General features: G+C 43.6%; 1 protein-coding gene across 5 annotated transcripts in view; it reads left to right on the forward strand.

Moving 5' to 3' along the window:
• Positions 1-19,871, forward strand: part of LOC115160814 (multidrug resistance-associated protein 4) — a 47,298-nt gene extending 27,427 nt beyond the window's left edge. For 4 of the 5 annotated variants that reach the window (XM_029711267.1, XM_029711266.1, XM_029711268.1 and 1 more), the window contains 11 exons: positions 1,194-1,344; positions 2,083-2,202; positions 2,313-2,423; positions 4,043-4,143; positions 7,863-8,054; positions 9,328-9,483; positions 12,762-12,851; positions 13,337-13,509; positions 13,833-13,938; positions 16,149-16,283; positions 17,782-19,871. In XM_029711267.1, the coding sequence (XP_029567127.1) occupies positions 1,194-1,344; positions 2,083-2,202; positions 2,313-2,423; positions 4,043-4,143; positions 7,863-8,054; positions 9,328-9,483; positions 12,762-12,851; positions 13,337-13,509; positions 13,833-13,938; positions 16,149-16,283; positions 17,782-17,877 (1,431 nt within the window). In that variant the 3' untranslated portion in view covers positions 17,878-19,871. Of the gene's footprint in view, positions 1-1,193; positions 1,345-2,082; positions 2,203-2,312; positions 2,424-4,042; positions 4,144-7,862; positions 8,055-8,313; positions 8,385-9,327; positions 9,484-12,761; positions 12,852-13,336; positions 13,510-13,832; positions 13,939-16,148; positions 16,284-17,781 lie in introns of those variants that run through there. The other variant, XR_003869120.1, reaches the window with a different exon arrangement.
• The last annotated feature ends 3,379 nt before the right edge of the window (positions 19,872-23,250 follow it).

The following is a 23,250-nucleotide window of genomic DNA, read 5'->3' on the forward strand; positions in this document are numbered from 1 at the left end:
AATCTACCAAGTTAAACTGTTTTTAGTTAAATAAAACTCGTTTTCAGGTTTTAGGAGTATTGTTTGTACTAAAAGAATACTACATACAAAGATCATATTTGTGAAAAGAGTCTCTTCACTATCTACTCTTTCCACCGAGTTAAACTAATGAGAGTTGTCTGATATACAACAGTGCATGAAATAATGCACTGCAAGGTCCTCAATCTGTCGTCGGGCAGGAAACGGGTGTCTGCAACCACCAGGGTTTCCGGTGCTGCTGTATCACTTGCCTGCAGCCCCACCCGTTCTGGCATCAGATTGCATGTGGCTAGTGGTCTACCTGTGTCAGGTCAGGTGGCCATTAACAAGAGTGATGAGTCATTGTGTTATTGAGGCCTATGGGAGGGCTATGCATTCTGTGTGTACTGTAGTATCAGACACCCACAGTGTGGTTCCCACAACTCTCATCCAGTCACAGTGACTATACAATGCCTACTGTCTGGGGCCACAGCGACTTGGCGAGGGAGGTTTAAACCTCAGGTGTTGAAGGCAAAGCCCATGGGGGTTAGGGTTAGGGAGGCGAGCCACAGAGGAAGAGCGGCAAATTGTCACCTGCCACTAAGTGCCATCGTCCTCTCACCACTGTGACACACACACACACACACACACACACACACACACACACACACACACACACACACACACACACACTCTTCCCAAATATGCTGCTGCTACTCTGTTTGTCTATCCTGATTGCCTAGTTACTTTTTCTCCTACCTACATGTACATATTACCTCAACTACCTCGTACCCCTGCACATTGCCTCTGTGCCGGTAGTCCCTGTACGTAGCCTCGTTATTATTATTTTTTGTGTTATTATTTATTTTTTATGCACATTTTTCTTACTTTTTAACTCTGCCTTGTTGGGAAAGGGCTCGTAAGTAAGCATTTCATGGTAAAGTCTACAACTGTTGTATTTGGCGCATGTGACACATACAATTTGGATTTGACACACACACACTCTCCTAATGTTGCTGTCACCTTCTGCCTTTGGCGCTGTGACAGAAAACAAGTGTGTTTCTTACATCATCCCTAGTGTAACGACAGGCCTCAAACTTCAGCGGCAGCCCGCAAGTCAGCAGGAGTCCATTTACTGAGCTGATGTTGCTCTCACCACATCGCTCTGTTCTCTCCCTCCGTGTTCTCTCTCCCAGGTGTTCCTGCAGATCCTGGGGGTGATCATCGTGGCGGCCGCCGTCATCCCCTGGATCCTCATCCCCGTCGTCCCTCTACTCGTCGTCTTCCTGTTCCTGCGACGCTACTTCCTGCAGACCTCCAGGGACATCAAGCGCCTGGAGTCCACTAGTAGGCTTCACTGTCTTTAGGGACACGTCTGTTTAATGGTGGGAGACAAAGGGAGCGCTTGCACGGGAATGCTAATAGACCATTGAATAGCATTTGAAGAAGGCCTTGGGCATTAGCATAAAAGGATAAAGGTGGCTGTGGCCCATGGGTTGCCCACACACAGTTTCCTTAAGCGCTGGGAGTTCATGGCATCAGATACAATGGAGGAAATGCCAAGTGGGCCCGTGGCAGGCACTAGTTCATCGTCTGTATTCATCCTCTGTATTCATCCTCTGTATTCTGGGCTGATAGCCCAAAGGCACACAGAAGGACAGGTCTGCTGATCTTAAAGAACAAAAGTGACTGTTAAGAAGTTCCAATGGAACATTCAGGCTTTGTCTGTTTTTAATGAAGCCTAACGTTAATATATCTGGACAACAGGAATGCTAATATTAGTCATTTTCCCTTTTTTAAACCATTTATTTCAGAAGCACTGCTTTTGGTAGCAAGGTGTACATGAAAATGTATGGGAGACGTGCATGAGGGGCTATCGCGTTAACTGTCATGTCAGCTGAGCTTTATAGCAAAACAGACAATTGAATGTTTTCATTCGTCTGTATTGAAGCCGGATGTAACCGTCTTTGTACAGTCTAGAAAAATGGTGTGTTCTTTTGAAAGGAATGCATAAACGCTGTGTATACTAGTGGTGCTTTTAAATATTCACGTCTTCATTCAGTATTTGTTTGTTATCCTCTACAGCCCGGAGCCCAGTTTTCTCCCACCTGTCCTCATCCCTCCAAGGTCTGTGGACCATCCGTGCCTTTAAAGCCCAGCAGAGGTTCCAGCAGGCATTTGACGCACATCAAGACCTCCACTCCGGTCAGAACCAGAACTGACATCTAACCATAACTACTACACATAGAATTGCATGTTATAATTTGGTGTAATAACTATAGTATACAACCAGTAACCATGCTGTTCCTTTGCAGAGGCCTGGTTCCTATTCCTGACCACATCCCGATGGTTCGCTCTGCGTCTGGATGGCATCTGCTCCATATTTGTCACCATCACTACCTTTGGCTGCCTGTTCCTCAGGGATGGTACCGTATGGGTCCTATAACAACCGTAATGTTGATCACCCGGGCCATACATATAACCATACAAACAGTACCAGTCAAAAGTTTTGACACCTACTCATTCCAGGGTTTTTCTTTGTTTACTATTTTCTACATTGTAGAATAATAGTGAAGACATCAAAACTATAGTATGAAATAACACTTATGGAATCATGTAGTAACCAAAAACAAAATATATTTGAGATTGTTCAAAGTAGCCACCCTTTGCCTTGATGACAGCTTTGCACACTATTGGCATTCTCTCAACCAGCTTCATGAGTTAGTCACCTGGAATGCATTTCAATTAACTGGTGTGCCTTGTTAATTTGTGGAATTCCTTAATGCGTTTGAGCCAATCAGTTTTGTTGTGACAAGGTAGGGGTGGTATTTGGTAAAATACTAAGTCCATATTATGGCAAGAACAGCTCAAATAAGCAAAGAGAAACGAGAGTCCATTATTACTTTAAGACAAGGTCAGTCAATCCGGAAAATTTCAAGAACTTTTTAAGTTTCTTCGAGTGCATTCAAAGAAACCATCAAACACGATGATGAAACTGGCTCTCATGAGGACCGCCACAGGAAAGGAAGACCCAGAGTTACATCTGCTGCAGAGGATAAGTTAATTAGTGTTAACTGCACCTCAGATTGCAGCCCAAATAAATGCTTCACAGAGTTCAAGTAACAGACACATCTCAACATCAACTGGTCAGAGGAGACTGTGTGAATCAGGCCTTCATGGTCGAATTGCTGCAAAGAAACCACTGCTAAAGGACACCAATAAGAAGAAGAGACTTGCTTGGGCCAAGAAACACGATCAATGGACATAGGGAAATCTTTCCTTTGGTCTGATGAGTCCATATTTGTGATCATTTTTTTTTTGGTTCCCGCCTCCATGTCTTTGTGAGACCCAGAGTAGGTGAACGGATGATCTCCGCATGTGTGGTTCCCACCGTGAAGCATGGAGGAGGATGGTGTGGGGGTGCATTGCTGGTGACACTGTCTGTGATTTTATTTAGAATTCAAGGCACACTTAACCAGCATCGATACCGCAGTATTCTGCTGCGATACGCCATCCCATCTGGTTTGCGCTTAGTGGGACTATCATCCAGATTGTGTAAGGGCTATTTGACCAAGAAGGAGAGTGAAGGAGTGCTGCATCAGATGACCTGGACTCCACAATCACCCGACCTCAACCCAATTGAGATGGTTTGGGATGAGTTGGACCGCAGAGGGAAGGAAAAGCAGCCAACAAGTGCTCTGTATATGTGGGAACTCCTTCAAGACTGTTGGAAAAGCATTCCTCATGAAGCTGGTTGAGAGAATGCCAAGAGTGTGCAAAGCTGTCATCAAGGCAGCGTTGCCTTGATTTTTTTTAACACTCTTTGGTTACTACATGATTCCATATGTGTTTTCATAATTTTGATGTCTTCACTATTATTCTACAATGTAGAAAATAATAAACATAAAGAAAAACCCATGAATGAGTAGGTGTGTCCAAACTTTTGACTGGTACTGTATAATCAACAATATACATCACAGGCTCTGCAGTACTTAGGTGAACATGGAGTACAGTGAGTTGGTTTCTCTCTTTCCTGGTGTGACAGACTTGAAGGCAGGTGCTGTGGGCTTGGCTCTGTCCTATGCAGTAACCCTCATCGGCATGTTTCAGTGGGGAGTCAGACAGAGTGCAGAGGTGGAGAACATGGTAAAAACCTTTTTTATTGATTTAGACCAAAACTCAGCAAAAAAAGAAACGTCCTCTCACGGTCAACTGCATTTATTTTCAGCAAACTTAACGTGTAAATATTTGTATGAACATAAGATTCAACAACTGAGACATAAACTGAACAAGTTCCACAGACATGTGACTAACAGAAATGGAATAATGTGTCCCTGAACAAAGCGTATGTCAAAAGTAACAGGTAGTATCTGGTGTGGCCACCAGCTGCATTAACTACTGCAGTGCATCTCCTCCTCATGGACTGTACCAGATTTGCCAGTTCTTGCTGTGAGATGTTACCCCACTCTTCCACCAAGGCACCTGCAAGTTCCCTGACATTTTTGGGGGGAATGGCCCTAGCCCTCACCCTCCGATCCAACAGGTCCCAGACATGTTCAATGGGATTGAGATCCGGGCTCTTCGCTGGCCATGGCATAACACTGACATTCCTGTCTTGCAGGAAATCACGCACAGAACGAGCAGTATGGCTGGTGGCATTGTCATGCTGGAGGGTCGTGTCAGGATGAACCTACAGGAAGGGTACCACGTGAGGCAGGATTGTCTTCCCTGTAACGCACAGTGTTGAGATTGTCTGCAATGATGACAAGCTCAGTCCGATGATGCTGTGACACACCGCCCCAGACCATGACAGACCCTCCACCTCCAAATTGATCCCGCTCAAGAGTACAGGCCTCGGTGTAACACTCACACCTGGTGAGACAAAACCGTGACTCCTCAGTGAAGAGCACTTTTTGCCAGTCCTGTCTGGTCCAGCGACGGTGGGTTTGTGCCCATAGGTGACGTTGTTGCCGGTGATGTCTGGTGAGGACCTTCCTTACAACAGGCCTACAAGCCCCCAGTCCAGCCTCTCAGCCTATTGTGGACAGTCTGAGGGAGGGATTGTGCGTTCCTGGTGTAACTCGGGCAGTTGTTGTTGCCATCCTATACCTGTCCCGCAGGTGTGATGTTCGGATGTACCGATCCTGTGTAGGTGTTACATGTGGTCTGTCACTGCGAGGACGATCAGCTGTCCGTCCTGTCTCCCTGTAGCGCTGTCTTAGGCGTCTCACAGTACAGACATTGCAATTTATTGCACTGATGGTAGACCTCCAAAAGTCTGGTTCAATCTTAGGAGCAATTTAAACACCATGGGACCACGCAGCCGTCATACCATTCAGGAAGGGGACGCGTTCTGTCTCCTAGAGATGATTGTACTTTGGTGCGAAAAGTGCAAATCAATCCCAGAACAACAGCAAAGGACCTTGTGAAGATGCTGGAGGAAACGGGTACAAAAGTATCTATATCCACAGTAAAACGAGTCCTATATCGACATAACCTGAAAGGCCGTTCAGCAAGGAAGAAGACACTGCTCCAAAACCGGCATAAAAAAGCCAGACTACGGTTTGCAACTGCACGTGGGGACAAAGATCATACTTTTTGGAGAAATGTCCTCTGGTCTGATGAAACAAAAATAGAACTGTTTAGCCATAATGACCATCGTTATGTTTGGAGGAAAAAGGGGGATGCTAGCAAGCCGAAGAACACCATCCCAACCGTGAAGCACGGGGTTGGCAGCATCATGTTGTGGGCGTGCTGTGCTGTAGGAGGGACTGGTGCACTTCACAAAATAGATGGCATCATGTGGAAGGAACATTATGTGGTTATATTGAAGCAACATCTCAAGACATCAGTCTTGCTAAGTTAAAGCTTGGTTGCAAATGGGTCTTCCAAATGGACAATGACCCCAAGCATACTTCCAAAGTTGTGGCAAAATAGCTTAAGGACAACAAAGTCAAGGTATTGGCGTGGCCATCACAAATCCCTGACCTCAATCCTATAGAGAATTTGTGGGCATAACTGAAAAGTGTGTGTGTGTGTGTGAGCAAGGAGGCCTACAAACCTGACTCAGTTACACCAGCTCTGTCAGTAGGAATGGGCCAAAATTCACCCAACTTATTGCGGGAAGCTTGTGGAAGGCTACCCGAAACGTTTGACCCAAGTTAAACAATTTAAAGGCAATGCTACCAAATACTAATTGAGTGTATGTAAACTTCTGACCCACTGGGAATGTGATGAAAGAAATAAAAGCTGAAATAAATCGTTCTCTCTGCTATTATTCGGACATTTCACATTCTTAAAATAAAGTGGTGATCCTAACTGACCTAAGACAGGGAATTTTTACTAGTATTAAATGTCAGGAATTGCGAAACGGAGTTTAAATGTATTTGGCTAAGGTGTATGTAAACTTCCGACTTCAACTGTAAGTTGTCACCCCTCTTGGATTTCTTCACATTTTATTGTTATAAAGTGGGATTAAAATGGACTTGTCCGTTTTTTTTGTCAACAAACTACTCTTATTTCAAAATGGAAGAAAATTCCATGTTTCTTTTAATGAAAATAAAAACCAAATATTCAGTATATTGATTAGATCATCATCTACTTCCCTGAGTCAATGCATGTTAGAAACACCTTTTGGCAGCGATTACCGCTGTGAGTCTTGTTAGGCAAGTCTCTAAGAGCTTTGCACATTTTGTATTATTTTCTGAATTCTTTAAGCTCTGTCAAGTTGGTTGTTGATTGTTGTTTGGCAGCCATTTTTAAGTCTTGCCATAGTTTTTACTTAAATCTGCCTGAAAAACCTAACTAGGCCTCAGGAACACTCTGTCTTCTTGGTAAGCAACATAAATGTACATTTGGCCTTGTTTTAGGTTGTCTTGCCGAAAGGTACATTCATCTCCCAGTGTCTGGTGGAAAGCAGACTAAACAAGGTTTTCTGTTTTTTATCCTGAAAACCTCCCCAGTCCTTGCCAATGACAAGCATACCCATAACATGATGCAGCCACCACCATGCTTGAAAATATGGAGCGTGGTACTCGATGATGGATTTGTTCCAAAGATACCTCTTTGTATTCAGCACAACAAGGAAAATACTTTGCTACATTTTTTGCAGGTATTACTTTAGTGTCTTTGCAAACAGGATGCATTTTATTGAATATTTTCTTATTTTTATTTTGTAAAGGATTTTTTCTTTTCACTCTGTTTTATATTAGTATTGTGGAGTAACTACAATGTTGATCCATCCTAAGTTTTCTCCTTTCACAGCCATTAACCTATGTAACTGTTTTAAAATTAGCATTGGCCTCATGGTGAAATCATCTTTACCATCTTCCAATCGATGCTCTTCTTTGCGATGCATTGGGAAAAGCACAATGGCCTTTGTGCTTGAATCTGTGCTTGAAATTCACTGCTCGACTGAGGGACCTTACATATAATTGTGTGTGGGATACAGAGATGGGGTAGTCATTATAAAATAATGTTAACCACCATTATTGCACACAGTGAGTCCATGTAACTTTTAATGTGATTTGTTAAGCACATTTTAACTACTGAACCTATTTAGGCTTGCCATAACAAAGGGGGTGAATACTTATATGTTTTTTGTTAATTTTTACATTTACATTATTGAGCATTTTTGTCTAGATCAGTGACAGAAAAGCATAATTTAAATCCATTTCAATTCCACTTTGTAACCCAACAAAATGTGAAAATATACAAGGGCTGTGAGTGATATGATGATCGGCACTGTGGGTGATTCTGTTCCACAGAATGAAATGGAACAGAATATTCCCTCATAGTTAATATGATCTTGACGTTAATGACCATAGAATAACAACGATTTTGTAATCATGTTCTGACACTCCCAGATGACTTCTGTGGAAAGAGTGGTGGAGTACACAGAACTGGAGAGCGAAGCACCTTGGGAGACAGACATACGGCCTCCGCCTGATTGGCCCAGGCATGGTTTCATCACCTTCGACCAGGTCAACTTCTCCTACTATGCGGACAGTCCTCCGGTCCTAAAGAACATTACTGCGGTCTTCAGATCCAGAGAAAAGGTGCCCACTACATATTCTTCTGATATGTGTCCATGTTTATGACAATGCACAACACACCCCAACACAATTCAGTTGATATGCAGCCAGTGTAATAAGTGCGGTGCTGTTCTTCTCTGTCATTATTTTTCAAATCAATTATTTAGGGGACACCTTATTGTGCCGCTGATTCCCAAGGAATATACCATTTGTGATTCATGGAATACATATCATGCAATTAAGACTAGTCAAGTGGATCCATTTGTTCCCATTTGCATTCTAGGAGACCTGGCGGTGACAACTGTTTATTCACTATATGAGAGAGAGGAGAGAAGATGAGGGAGAGAGAGAGAGGTAGAGATGGTTGAGGGTGATTGAAACCCAGCGTTTTTAATGCAGGGGGTGTATTTTGCATGGCCACGGTTCGCAAGGGCGGCTGATTTCACAATGGATGGGTTGATAAGTGAAGAGGCCTGGGCTCTGACAGCCCATGGGAGGGATCTTCACCCGATGCCGTGGGCCTGAACAGGCTTTGTGTGCATCCTGACAGTCCCCCTGAGACGACGCTTTCACAGGGGAACGAGCACCTATCTAGCACTCTGAACACTCCTCTCTCTCTCTCTCTCTCACACATACACACACACGTGATTTGGTACATTTACTTTTAACTGTTAACTATGAATTTTCTTACATGTCTTACTATACATTTCCATACTTCCAGTGTAGTGATTCCACAAGGTGATTTATACATTTACTTTCGATAGCCGTTGCATTCTTTGTTTGAATCCACGCGGCATTGTAATATTGCTGATTTTAGTGAGAAGCGCATCTTTGGGAATCGGAATCCGAGCTTATAGTCTACTGTAGGAAGGGATATGTGATTGATCCATGCGGAACATGGCTGATAGCACCTACAGAAAAGACACTGAAATAAATGCGTTACGATAGCATCTTATACTATCATATCAACTTCAGCGGTATTCTGCTGTTTTAATGTCACACGGCTTGTGGGGCTGTCACCTTAACAACTGATGTGCTGATATCAAACAGGAAGGAACATCTCAACAAAGAGAATCTCTCATTCTGTTGGAGAACTGGCCATGAAAGGCAAAGGTTCCATCATAAAGGACATAGATGATTCAGTTTACAATGGCGCAATGGGAAGGGAAGTAGACCTTGAATTTAGCACTTGGAAGTCAACTTTATACAAGGAAGTCTTGACATCAGATTTTATAGTAGAGAAAATGTGTTCAGAGAAAAACGAACTAAAACACTTTCTCCGTATGTTGAACTCTAGGTTGGCATTGTGGGGCGGACTGGCGCTGGTAAAAGCTCCCTGATCTCTGCTCTGTTCCGCCTGGCTGAACCTGATGGCAGGATTTCCATCGACGGCGTTCTCACCGCCGAGATCGGCCTGCATACCCTGCGCCAGAGAATCTCCATCATCCCCCAGGTATGTACGTTCTCTGCCCTCCCACTGCCTATTGTGGTCTATTGGCTAGGCTGCATTGTATAGCACATCTCTGGTTTCTTCAGCATAATCCTGGAAGTCCTTCGATAGGACATTTTTATAGTACACATGACATGACTATGGAAGCTTTAGAATGGCCAAAGAACATTACCTCAGTCAGTTGTAGAGCGTTGAGTAAAAACGTTAAAGCCTGAATTTGGGAGTTTCAGGGTTCTCTGACATGATCTATTATATATCTTTAGCATTCCCCAGACATGATGCACATTCAGTGGGCTAGGTGAACGTCCATTGGTAACCCAAACTCTCCCCCCTTTGAGGTCTGGCCTGCTTTTTACGTCCCTGTTGGTTTCAAAGCAACAACAGGCTGAGGAGAATTACAGTCGTCATTTTGGAAAGTGACACAAACGGATGCCTTGAGACAGTTTGACTTTTATTTCCGCTTGTTGAAAATGATACGGCATTAGGAAAATGCCACCCCCTGGGTGAGTCAGCGCTCTGAAGACTCCCACAGCCCAGCTCTGAGAGGAGAGCAGAGCAGAGTAGCTCTCTACCCGTCAGTGACAGGAGATTAGCCCTCTACCCCCGAAACATCAGCAAAGCTGCTTAGGAGACTTCTCTACCCATCCCCATCCTCACAGTCCCACATAGGCCTACCAACATCATTTAGCCCAAGTTTTGAACATTTCACACACTGCAGCCACGGTTTCCCAAAAACAAGTTCATTTAAAGGTTTTTGGTGTGGCTTTGATGGGTTTCTATGATCAATACTTTCCCAGATTAACTTTCACTTCTGTATTGCAGCTGGTTATGTTTTCCCACTACCTGAGTTATGTCAAGGGGATGTTTTCCTATTGGACGCTGCTCGTTCTGACAGAGGGACAGACAGTTGCATCATGGGGTAAAGCAGCAAACGGGGTGGGGAAAGAGGGGGCATATTTCCATGACTTTTTGTTCTGAACTCATAACTGAAACGTTGGCTTATCTAAGAGGAGCAGCGCTGTATCTGTACACAAACCGAATAGCGATGATCTATCGGGTTTGATTATTGTCCTATTTTTCCGCTGTAAAAAAATTCAAGCATGAAAGACGCAGAGTATGATTTGCTATTACTAATATTACAAGGATTGGATTTCTACTGCTTATATTCCCATTTTTCACAACTTCCCTTAGAAACGGAAAAGGTCATTTGAGCCCCCCCCCCCCCCCCCCCCCCCCCCGTGTAAGTGATATTCACTCAGCCTTTTAAATGGAAAATGACTTGATATAAGATGCTTGTTGCCCTACCTTGTGATTTGGAATTCTCCGATTCTGATATGTATTCTATACATTGCCGGTGGGAACTTTTATTCTACAGCTTCCCCCAGATTTGATTATGATAAACTTTTATTAGTATATGGCATTAAAAAAGAATCCATTTCAGGTTCTATTGAAATCTCAGGAATGACTTCACAGTAAAAAATGAATTCGGCGGCAAACAGAGGGCTTAGAATTGTTGGAGCACATAATCGGTCTTTGGAAAGCTGTGCTTGAAAGCAGTTTTTCCAACTTAACATTGAATCCTCAATTAAAGTGAGTCACAAAACTAGTTTGAATTGGGACTTGAGCTGGCTTAATGACAAGGCAGTCTGCTGGTGGCAGGGGTAAAGCTCATTGGGAGTAGAGAGGTGGAACAGTTTTTAGGCTGTAGAGAGAAAGGGATGAACTCCTGAATGCTTAAAATTCACAGCTATGTTTTCAAGGAATCTGCTCAAAGTTAAACACTTGCCATGGGTTTGGAGACTGACACACAAGTCTGTGTGTGCGTTGTCATCTCAACCTCATGTTAGTGGTGCTGTCACAGTGTTGGCTCAGAGCCTATGACCTGCATCAAAGCAGCCAACGGGGCATGGGTGTAATGAGTCACTCTCACACAACAGTATTCTTCTAACCACGAGGCATGATTATGAGGATAACAACAGCAGTAAACACCTAGTGAGTCTTTCCAGTCACTATGTGCTTTACTCCTGTGCCTGGCTGCGTCTTGCCGTTGCCAGGTGAACGTTCTTCTCTTGATAGGTCAGATTAGCGTCTTGAGTAAACTTGATTTATTATCGTCTTCCCTCCACTGCATTGTGGATTGACCGTTTCTCCATATCCTCCTTTATCTCTATTGCTACTACACAGGCCTATGCAGACTCGTTAATGTTTTTTTAAATGGTCATTATGTCATTTTAAAGCCTCATAAACTCTGTGGTGTGTCACAGAAGAAAAGCCCTCAACTATTTACTTAGTGATAAAACAATGAGGAAATGATCCTGTGGAAATGTAATCTAGCTTTATATTGTTCTGTGAACGCTGTGACGTTTTGTTTATGGCTCGAAAGGAGAGTCCCCTTTTTATTTAGTATTTTTTTTTAAATCGCTTTTACATTGGGCTAGGATTTCTGAATAAATATCTTCTAAAGAGACTTGGCATGAGGACGTGTAGCTGTGCTCCTGTTTGCCAGGTTTACAGCAAACACAAGGGCATGCTGGAACAGTGCCTTTGGAGTGGAGAGCTATTTTGACTGCACTATAATAAAGAGCTGTATTTGCTCTCTTAAGGGTGGTTGTATGCCTGAACCTTGATACAGGTGTGTAGCTCACTGTAAATACACAGAGCTCCCACAGAACTGCTCCAAGCTGTTTAAAAAAATAAATAAAAATTATAGCATGGAGAAAAGCCAGCCAGCTGAAGGATAACTCCTTTTTACTCATGCACACATTTGTCAACTAAAAACTAGGGATGTTGATATAAACTTTTTCAACTGTAATTTAGAGAGGGCACATCTAACTTCATGAATTTGAATGAACATTGTGAATTTTCTTTATATATATATATATATATATATATATATTTGTATTTTTTATAACAGCTTTTTGAGAGATTTTAAACATGACTATAGTTGACCTTTTAGGTCATTTGAGAAATGTTTTATGATTTACATGCACCTTTTCTATGCCCAGACAACCTCTATACAGATCCTCTGCTCTCAAACAAGACCGCAGCACAAGCTACGGTTTCCAAAGTAAAAAGATCAACTTAGTGTTGGCTAGTGGGCCGGAGCCGAGTATTGAATCGGGCTCCTGAGTGTGGCATTGCAGGCCCCATTGTGAACACCTCTCCCTCACACGTAGCGCCGCTCTATACAGCCTGTCTTAACCCTCTTTAAACGTCTCCCCCTCGTCATTATCCTAACTGGCCATGGCCTTCTCTTTCTATATCCATCCATCCCCATGCAGGACCCGGTCCTCTTCACGGGCACCATGAGGAAGAATCTGGACCCTTTCAGCCAGCACACAGACGAGGACCTGTGGAATGCACTGGGAGAGGTACTCCAGTGTGGGCTCTGAATGCTTCCCCCTCAGAGGCCCATGGGGGGATCCCTCTGTCCCCCTCCACAATGCTGCCATTCAGCCTCCCTGCTCGCCACAAGTCATGGGGGGGGAAATCCCATTAGGGCCGTGGGGCCCAGCTCAATGTGCGGCTTGTAACTGGGAGCCATTCAAAGTGCTGGGGAGATGTGTTGTGCTGCGTTTGCCAGTTAGGCACTAGAGGATGAAGGCAGGGTTCCCCCACAGTGAAGGGCTCCGGCTCCTGGTCCCCAGTCTCCCCGCTCCTCAATGGGTTTACTGGCCTGGATTAAAGCAAGAGGCTGGTCACAAGGGAGTGGTGGCCAAGGTCATCAGTGGACCTGGCCCTGCATTGTGCCAGCCGGTTAATGGGTGTGTGTTGGATGTTTTTTTTAAGATACCCCCCCGGGAGGCCTTTCTACAGGGGTAATGGAGGGTCCCTGCTTCCTCTCCTCTCCCTGCAGGTGCAGCTGAGGACCGTGGTGGAGGAGCTGCCTGGGAGGCTGGAGACCATGCTGGCTGAGTCGGGCTCCAACTTCAGCGTGGGTCAGAGGCAGCTAGTCTGTCTGGCCAGAGCCATCCTCAGACGGAACAAAATCCTCATCATCGACGAGGCCACCGCTAATGTGGACCCCAGGTGAGAACACTTTGACCCACATATTTGTGCTAGTTGTCATTGTAGTGTTGTAACTCATACATCAGTATATTCCATTTTAGGACAAACACATACCATATAGAGGTAAAAATATCAAGGTTTAACACCTTGATGAATGAAGGTATGGCCCCTGGTTCTCTGACACTGTAACTCTATCCCATTTTCCTTTAGTACAGCTGCACATACCTGGCTAAGGATTAGCCATTGTTTTGTTGTGTAAAGTAAAATCCCTGCCCAGGGGTGTGTAGGAAGAACGTATTGTTTCTGCATGGGTGCCGAGGTATTCTCTTCCCCTGCTCCTTTAGAACCGACGGCCTTATCCAGCAGACCATCCGGGAGAAGTTCAGGGAGTGTACTGTGCTCACCATCGCCCACCGACTCAACACTATCATCGACTGTGACCGGATCCTGGTGAGGCCTCCCTCCAGTGTTAAGTAACTATATGGCTAGCACTGTGTGTGCTTCTTCACTGAGCCATACACAGTACACTCAATATGAAAACGCTTGCACATATTTCTGCTTCCTACTATACAGTAGAGGTCTTCACGGATCCACCTGTACCCCAGACCCGATCCGGGAACCGAGCAGCCAGAATTCTAAGTAATTTCACTGTTCTGGGTCAGATCTGATATGATTGTTACGGGTCTCGGGTATGTGTAATTTTAACTGACTTGTCCGGAAAGACCCATGCAGATCCGACCGCGATGGAGGGGGAGAGACTCTTTTTACATGTAACTTGTTGTTGGCCAATCATAAATCATCAAAGCGACAATTATCTACAGTCATAGAACCTCTGTGTGGGGAAAAAGGTTTGAGATGTTTAATCAATGGATTATAATCAATAGAGATATATATATATATATATATATATATATATATATATATATATATATATATAATCAATGGAAGATGGATTTAAAGTGATGGAATTAAAAGTTGATGGATAGGCTACAACGATCTAGAGCCAAACAGTAGGCTGCTACTTTATATTCTGAATGGAGTTGTTTGTAACTGTGTAGGACGAGAGCGTGTATGCAGCCTCAATTAGCTTAACTAGCTTCTCGCGGTTTGATGCGGTCAAGACGGGTACTACGTAATCATATTGGATGATAAATAACCTAGCTATTAGTCTACTATAGCGCAAGTCAGCTTGGTTGGTTGCCGTCACTCTCCCTCCTCCCTGTGTCACTCACAGTAGCCTACACACACAGCACAGCCCCTGGTAGAGCATCACCTCTCTTTACCTCATCTCCCTCGCGCTTTCTTAGTTCTGGTTAATATAGTAGCTTACAATTGGACTTTTCTGTTGCTCCCTCACTCGGATCGGAACGGGTCTGGATCTGACCAGATCTTTACGGAATGGGTCTAGTTGTCCTCGGGTCTGTTCGGGAACGGGTCTCTATATTTACTTAATTAATTTGTGCATACCGGTTCCGGATGGGAAAGCCCCAGGTCCATTTTGGAACAGGTCCAACTTTTTAGACCTGTCAAGGCCTCTACAGTACAGTATCTAAGAATAACTCAGGGTCAGACTTTACAACCAGCCCAGTCAGTGAAGTACTAAGAGTTTAGCTCGAAGTGACAGCCGGCCCCATTACTCCCTAATCTCACCCCCTCTTAGTGGGGCCAGGTGGGCAGTGACCAGGCCAGCCCGTGCCCCCCATGCCCTCGTGCCAGTTGATCTTTGGCCTCTTCTAGCCCACTGCCTGCAGAGGTGCCAATTAGTGCCATTTGTGGCAGCATTTGTTTCCTGTCCTCCAGGACACTGGCTGACCCGGTAAATGGCTGTTGAGATGGGCAAGAGGAAAAGCCAAATGTCACACAGCGGGAACGTTTCCACACCTGTCCCCGTGTCAAACGCCCCCAGATTGTCACGCTGTTTGATAGAACAGACTTGGGACCCACCTGAATTGCCTCATCCAAATGATTAAGCGACACCCCTGATGAATGAGAGAGTTTTCTTGAGTAGGAAACTCTTTGGCCTGCATATGTACTACGGAGCTAACTATGGTAGAGAAATGCAGTGTTCTGTTGTTGTTCACACAATGCTATGTGTTACTGTTCCAAAATGAGCCTTAAGATGTAACAGAGTGGGCTTTGCCTATTTTCAGGAGATCTCGCTCCTTTTAAAGGGAGACCGAATGTAATGCTAGGCCTTTATGGAGCTCTTTGAATACGAGATATTCTTTGCCTGTTTTACATTGCATGTGATGACAGAGACATGATGGTAATTTTCTGAAGCGTGCTGAAGGTGTGATTGTTGCCTTTGACACAGTTGAGGACCACCCTTGCGGTGCTGAAATGCATGCATGGATAAATGCATGGATAACCTTGCTTAGGCCTGATCTTCTGTCTGACACTGTCAGCGCACACTTTCACAGCAGCTACAGGGAATGTCCACAGCCCCGTCAGGCAGAAACAAGCCCTGGTGTTTGTTGTTGGCGTGAGTCACATGAAATGGATGGTTCCGAGACAGCAGAGAACTACTGTTTCTCACTCGACCTCTATTGTCTTGTGTGGATCACTCACCAGTGAAACAGCTGAAAGGCTAGTTTTTAAGCAGTAAAGTATATAGGCTGTGTGGCCCTCGCCCTACTACTCTCTCCTGTGTCTGATTGCAGGTTCTAGATGCTGGGAGGATCCAGGAATATGATGAGCCCTACGTTCTGCTTCAGAACCAGGAAGGAGTGTTCTACCAGACGGTCCAGCAGACAGGCAAGGCAGAGGCAGCATCCCTGCTCCATGCAGCCAAACAGGTAACCGACCCAACCAACCCCGCCCTCCTCCTTTGTCCTAACTCAGTCAGCACTCTTAGTGCACACAGCTACACTCACCCTAATCCTTATAGCACACGCCTTATAACAACTGGCGTCCCTTTGCCCAAAACAACAGTCAGTCGTACACACAAGGGAGTTCTGTGAATATTTGTACTGATAGTGTGTAGTGCTATTTATGTAGCTGCATTTCTATATACTATACCATAAGTTTTAATTTCATGCGAGAAATGTCCCTTTTGTCATTTTACATGACTCTGATATTATCAAATGGATCGTCCGTGTAATCTATTTCCAAAAATGTAATTTTGAAATCATTTCAGAGATCATTCTAGAAAAGCAGCTTTCTTTGCTCTTTATCTATTTTGAAATATTGGGTTTTAACTTTGTCTCGATTTGGGATAAACTTCCTATGGGGATTACTGTAATAGAGCACATCCTTATATATTTTTTTTGCTTTGAAATTCATTTGTGATGTATTTCCCCTTCAGCCACTCTCCAGATAAGGGCTGGGTAGCTATTCATCGTTCAATTCCATTTTTATGTGCATCTGTCAGGGACTACAGATACGATATTGCAACTTCAAACAGGTCTTTGTGAAATAAGAAAAAGTAGGCATCATTTCATTTTCTCTCTGTCCCTGGTACAAATTTATCAGGAGAACTGTATCTCCCCAGCCACAGACTGAAATGGGTAAAATACTGATTTCAAAGACTCAGCACACTGTCGTATTATTTGGTATCGTCTTCTCCTGCACAGTGGCGGATTGGTAGAGACATTGTTCAGGCCCTTACGTCTCTTTCTTTATTGTGGGCTGCTCTCTCCAGATCAGATTACTCCAACTCCCAGAACCGCTCTCTAGCACCACTTATTAAATACTGAGACGTCTCACAAACCGAGTGGGAACTTTCTATAGTTGTCAGTCAAGGTTTAAATACATTAAATCATCTGATACCAACCTCTCGTTCCTTTTGTCTGAGCAGAATGAGAATCCCTGAGTTGGGAGTATATCTGATATTGTGGCTAACCGTTTTCACCTGTTTTTCCCCTCTCCGTGTGCATTCGTGTTGCCAAAATACTTGGTTTGTCATAGCCTCTTTGTGCCGGCTGGAACTAGATAAAAGGACACCTTTTGGCTCTCTGTGGAAAACAACAGTATTTCAATAGCCATTTTGAATGAGTGTTTTGTATGTATCAAGATCATTTTGCTTTAGATCTTGTGTCTGTGATAAATTATCATGTTAAACAGCATAGTCCGTAAGAAACAAGTGTGTTGAAGTCTACATTATTGTTGTGATTATCGCCGAAGAATTTCAAAGTTCTTAAGAGACCAAAATAACCACTTTGCGTGCTCCTGTGGAAGACAAATTCCTCAATCCAGTCTGAGATCCATCCTAAATCAGCCATTCACAGATTCTACCTCAGACGACAAGCTACAGTAGAATCTATTTGTGACTCTGCTCTCCTTATACCCTTTCAGGTTCATCTGAACAAAAGCCATCCCAATGTGATCAACGGACTGACGGACCTGAGCCTGTCCGAGGGGAGCTGTGTCATCTTTGAGACGGCCCTGTGACACCGTTGTCTGACCTTTTCACCCCTGTAATGTGGCCCTCTGTGCTGGCCACACCATGAGGATGCCTCACACACTGTACCAGAGATGACCAAATATTATCCAGCTCTTGATTTCACAATGCCTTCTTCAACACCGCTGGCAAAGGTGTGGCGATCAGGCGTTTTGCTTTTGCACTTTTCAATTATATGGGGCAGTGCCCCACCCGTTATAATTTGGGTTAATAATTTTTTTTAAATAGGCAAAAGTGTTGAAATTGGGGACAAAGTAGGCCTACTGTTTTTTTTTGTTTTAGTTTTTTGCCTTACCTCCTAATCTGTCAATTTGCGCACTATGTCCTTCTCATCAGAGTGCTGTGTGGGTGTTGACCTGTCAGATTCATGAAAACCACAGGTCACGCGAATCGGGCACGTCTATAGACTCGGATATTATTTTAGCAAACAGGGTAAGAACTCACTCTCGACAGACCCAAACAAAGCCTCTACAGAAACGTTGTAGCAGCCTACACCTAAACATCAGTGATCTGACCTGCTGTATCAGTCTGAACAACTGTAGGCCTAGCCTCTATGCGACCTGTCCCATCTGCCTAGGGGAAATGAAGCGGTAACGTTCACAGCCTAAGACAATTCCAATGGAAGGAGAGCGGTGAGAAGCAGTGGGCAGGGGAACGTTTGGGGGTGACGGGAGCTGAACGGGGCGGGACTAAAGTTGGGCAAATCGTATCACGACGCGAGACAAGTTTGGTTGTTTTCAAATCCCAAATCCCCTGCCTAATGGAACAGCCAAAGAGAAGGCTCAACTTTCCTAACTGCCATAAATGCCATATCGTCTGCCTTTCACTTAAACAATGGGGATAAACAAGAAATATTAGTTTTAAGCTTAGCGTACTGGAATTCCTTACATTCTTGTTGTTTTCAGTAAAACAAAATCACCTGGGGCGACTTTAGAACAAGCTCAACTTGCCCGAATGCTCAGTTCACTTGCCCCAGGCAATAGGGCAACCCTTAAGGTCCCTGCTATAACTAGGTTCTGGAGTTTTACTTGGTTACCATCAGGAGAAGAAAACAAATTCCCCAGCACTCTGGGAGCTGTGGTGCCACCTCGGTGTGTCACGTGATCAGCATACGTAGGCTATGGGTCCATAACTGCCCAGGAGCAATTGTTTGAAGCAATGTGTGCCTTTATTGAAACAAATTACTGGTTGTGTTGTATTGATTGTTTTGCGATATTTGTTTTTGTATGTGTGTTGCATGGCCCCTGGGGTAGGATTATTCACAATCCTGCATTTGGTTGCATGTAAAGATTTAGGGGTGTGGAGTGTTTACTGGTGCAATAAAAAAGTAGCTCATACTGGTTGGATACACATTTTAGGTTATTCCGAGTAAAACCTACCTAGCTGACAGTGGGTTTGACCAGTGAGTGAATAGTTTTAAGTTAAATTAGATTTTGTACTTGTTTAAAAAAAGAGCATACACATGTCTTATTGTTTCCAGTAATCATTGTGCCTTGATCAGAATATCGATCCTTCGTAATTGCACTGTATTCATTGATTGTCTTTTTAAGACCAGATTTGGTCTTCTTGCACTCTGAGTAGAATGACTATTGCTACCTCTGTTTTTGGAACAAAGCTGTGGATGAAAAGCAGGTCAGAAGTAGATGGATTGTGTGTTAGCATGTATACTAGATGACCACTCAAAGAGCTTATGAAATGATGCGAAAGGCATGACTGCTTTAGAAGAGAATCGTTGTGTGTACTATCAACATGTTTTTCCCCACTCTGATCATCTGAGCTACATATGCTGCTTGTGTTATATGTATGCGGTTATGGAACTGTAACCATTGATTCACTGTTTCAGTTTGTGGGACTACTACCATCAGATGATTGACTCTTTAAACTTTCTCAATAAGCCATGCAAAAAATCAAGACACCATATGACCGTTAAAGATGCAATATGAATGTAATCCAATGAATAAAAACTGTATTAGTTGAATACTTAGACAATGATTTGTTGTATTTTTTGCTTAGCTTTTTTATGATCTTGCCATGAGTAAATATACTGCACAAAAATATAAACGCAACATGTACAGTCTTGGTCCCATGTTTTAATGAGCTGAAATAAAAGATCCCAGAAATTTCCTATACGCACAAAAAGCTGATTTCTCCAAATGTTGGTGCACCAATTTGTTTACATTCCTGTTAGTGAGCATTTCTCCTTTGCCAAGATAATCCATCCACCTGATAGTTGTGGCATATCAAGAAGCTGATTAAACAGCATGATCATTACACAGGTGCACCTTGTGCTGGGGGCAATACAAGGCCAATCTAAAATGTGCAGTTAAGTCGCACAACACAATGCCACAGATGCCTCAAGCTTTGAGGGAGTGTGCAATTGGCAAGCTGACTGCAGGAATGTCCACCAGAGCTGTTGCAAGTGAACGTAATTTTTCTCTACCATAAGCCGCCTCCAATGTTTTAGAGAATTTGGCAGTACGTCCAACCGGCCTCACAACCGCAGACCACGTGTATGGCATTGTGTGGGCGAGCAGTTTGCTGATTTTAACGTTGTAAACAGAATGTCCCATGGTAGCAGTGGGGTTATGGTAAGGGCAGGCATAAGCTACGGACAACAAACACAATTATATTTCATCAATGGCAATTTGAATGCGCAGAGATACCGTGACAAGATCCCTGAGGCCCATTGTCATGTCATCTCATGTTTCCGCATGGTAATGCACGGTCCAATGTCGCAAGGATCTGTACACCATTCCTGGAAGCGAAAATGTCCCAGTTCTTCCCATGGCCTGCATACTCACCAGACATGTCACCACCTATTTAGCATGTTTGGGATGCTCTGGATCGATGTGTTCGAAAGCGTGTTCCAGTTCCAGCAACTTGGCACAGCCATTTTAAGAGCAACATTCCACAGGCCACAATCAACAGCCTGATCAACTCTATGCGAAGGAGATGTGTCATGCTTCATGAGGCAAATGGTGGTCACCAGATATTGCCTGGTTTTCTGATCCATGCCCCCACCTACAGATGCATATCTGTATTCCCAGTCGTGAAATCCATAGATTAGGGCCTGATGAATTCATTTCAATTGACTGATTTCCATATATGAACTGTAACTCAGTAAAATCGTTAAAATTGTTGCATGTTGTGTTTATTTTTGTTCAGTGTACAACCTGTCATAACCTTATCATTAGTGTCTTATCATTTTCTTTAGTTAAATCCATATCTTAAGTTGTGTGACTGTCGTTTCACCTCAGGTACCTTACCCTTTAGTTAGCAGCTGTGTCGAGCGGCCTTAGCCCTGACGCCCCCAACACAACAGGCTGTAAGTGGTACAAGGTCAAACCATACACAATAGTTGAACAACATTTTCACAATGAAACATTCTTAGTTCTTACCTTTTATTTTAATCATCAAGGAACGTAACCAAATATGTTATAATTTAAATATGCTGTTATCTCTTCAAATTAGGAGAGGTACTTGACTCCCCTCAAACTGAGAGCAGTAATCATCCCAGATTTGGAGAAGGGTGTCAGTAAATAGATATGTCTAAATGGCAGTATTTAGCCTTGGTTAAGTAGGATCTAAAATGGAGCCGACATGTGGGTTCGTGAACTGCAAGCCATTAGGTGCTTTTAAAGCTGACTGATTTACACAATTCATTAACGGTAGTGAATTTTTAGCCTCCGTCATATTAAATGGTTACTTACTCTCAAATAGACCCAGGGGAGTTGAATTGTTGAGTTGCGAATAGATTAAAGTTTACATTGAAACAGAAATTGAATTCCGAGGTAATCAATAGCATAATGGGCCAGTGAGAGGAGCCGGCTGCCTGAAATGAAATTTCCATATTTTTAATCTTAATTTTCCACTCTGTTTATCTGACAGTGTGGATGTGCAATCCAAACAGATAATGAGAGAGTGGGATATTGACACTGCGATCCTCTGGAGTGCTTGTTTCAGTGATTAAACGCTGTGATCTGTGATTACTTTGTGTCGGGTGTCAGGCTGGTGGCCAGGGCCCTGGGAGGGCTTCGGCGCACAGCAGCTGGAGCAGCCTGGCTCTCCGAGGTGCTAATACACCTGACACAGCGTTGACAGCATTCACAACCTATCTGGGACTGCAGCGCACGCCACCCGCCACAATAGGAATACTCGGGGCACAATCTACAATTACAGTCAGCGTATATCCCTATGCTCGCCCCTCGATAACGTTCGCCGCGAGAATGGCAACAACAAAGTTGGCACAATAAGTATTATTAACCTGATACCTTCCACGTTTCACATAATAGGGGAATTTTAAGACATATCTGAATAGGTGGGAAATAGCAATGCTGTCAACGTAGTGCTGATGTAGCTCTAATAAATAATAGCCTTCTGAGCAACAGAAAGAGAAACCTATCCGGCCACACAATGAAGTTAATCCCAAAGAAATCAAATACAAAATCAGAGTCAGCACAATGAGGAGGCAATGAATGACATGATGGATGAATTCAGACTGTGTCAGTCAGCCCGTCTGCATTTTAAGGGACATATGATATGGTGGTTGCTGATTTTAAAGAGGTGTAAGACATTCTATTCTGTGAAAAGGTGTTTCATTATCAATTGAGTGAAAACATAATGTAACAAGAAGTATCCATAACAAGAGAAAGTACTGCAAATTGTGGGAAGTTGTTTTGTTAGGGCTAATAAAGAGCTAGTCACGTGGCCATTTTGGATTGATGGGACAATGTTTTTGTAACTTTTTATTGTGCCAGCATTTTCTTTTGTGAGGGATACTGCTGTTTGACAAATGGAAGCAAATTGCATGGTGTAGGGAAGTGAATGGCAGGGAGTTGTTGTGTCAAACTTTGTGCTGAAAGACGACGTAGCGAGAGCCGCTGGTTTTTGTGGGCGGCTCAGACTTGACTGATCCCAGCATAAAGTACTTGTTGAAGAGAGGGAGAAAAGGAAAACAGGATTTTGACAGGCTGTAGTGAAATTAGGAGAAATGACTATGGGGGCTTTGTTCTTCCCTGGTGACATGGGGGAGAGATTGGGAGTCTTGAGGGATTCCCCTGAGACTGTGTGTTTAGCTTTTCTAAAGCGCCGGCAAACTGAATATCTGATAAGTTCCCAAGGCCTTTCATGACTGTCTATGTACCGCTCCGAAAAACAAACAACAAATGGCACCTTTTAAGAGACTTGCTCTGACACTGGATGAAATATGATATGAAGTGGCATTATATCTTGTTAAAAATGTTATATTTTTCCCCGTGTTGATTCATGTCTGTTAGACTAGAATTATTACCACACATTCTTGTTTATTTTCCCTGTAAAAGTTAAACTCAAGTGGCACTGAAAAACTGGGGGAACTATGTGAC

This window comes from Salmo trutta, chromosome 24 (genome assembly GCF_901001165.1).
Source record: "Salmo trutta chromosome 24, fSalTru1.1, whole genome shotgun sequence".
Taxonomy (NCBI): domain Eukaryota; kingdom Metazoa; phylum Chordata; class Actinopteri; order Salmoniformes; family Salmonidae; genus Salmo; species Salmo trutta.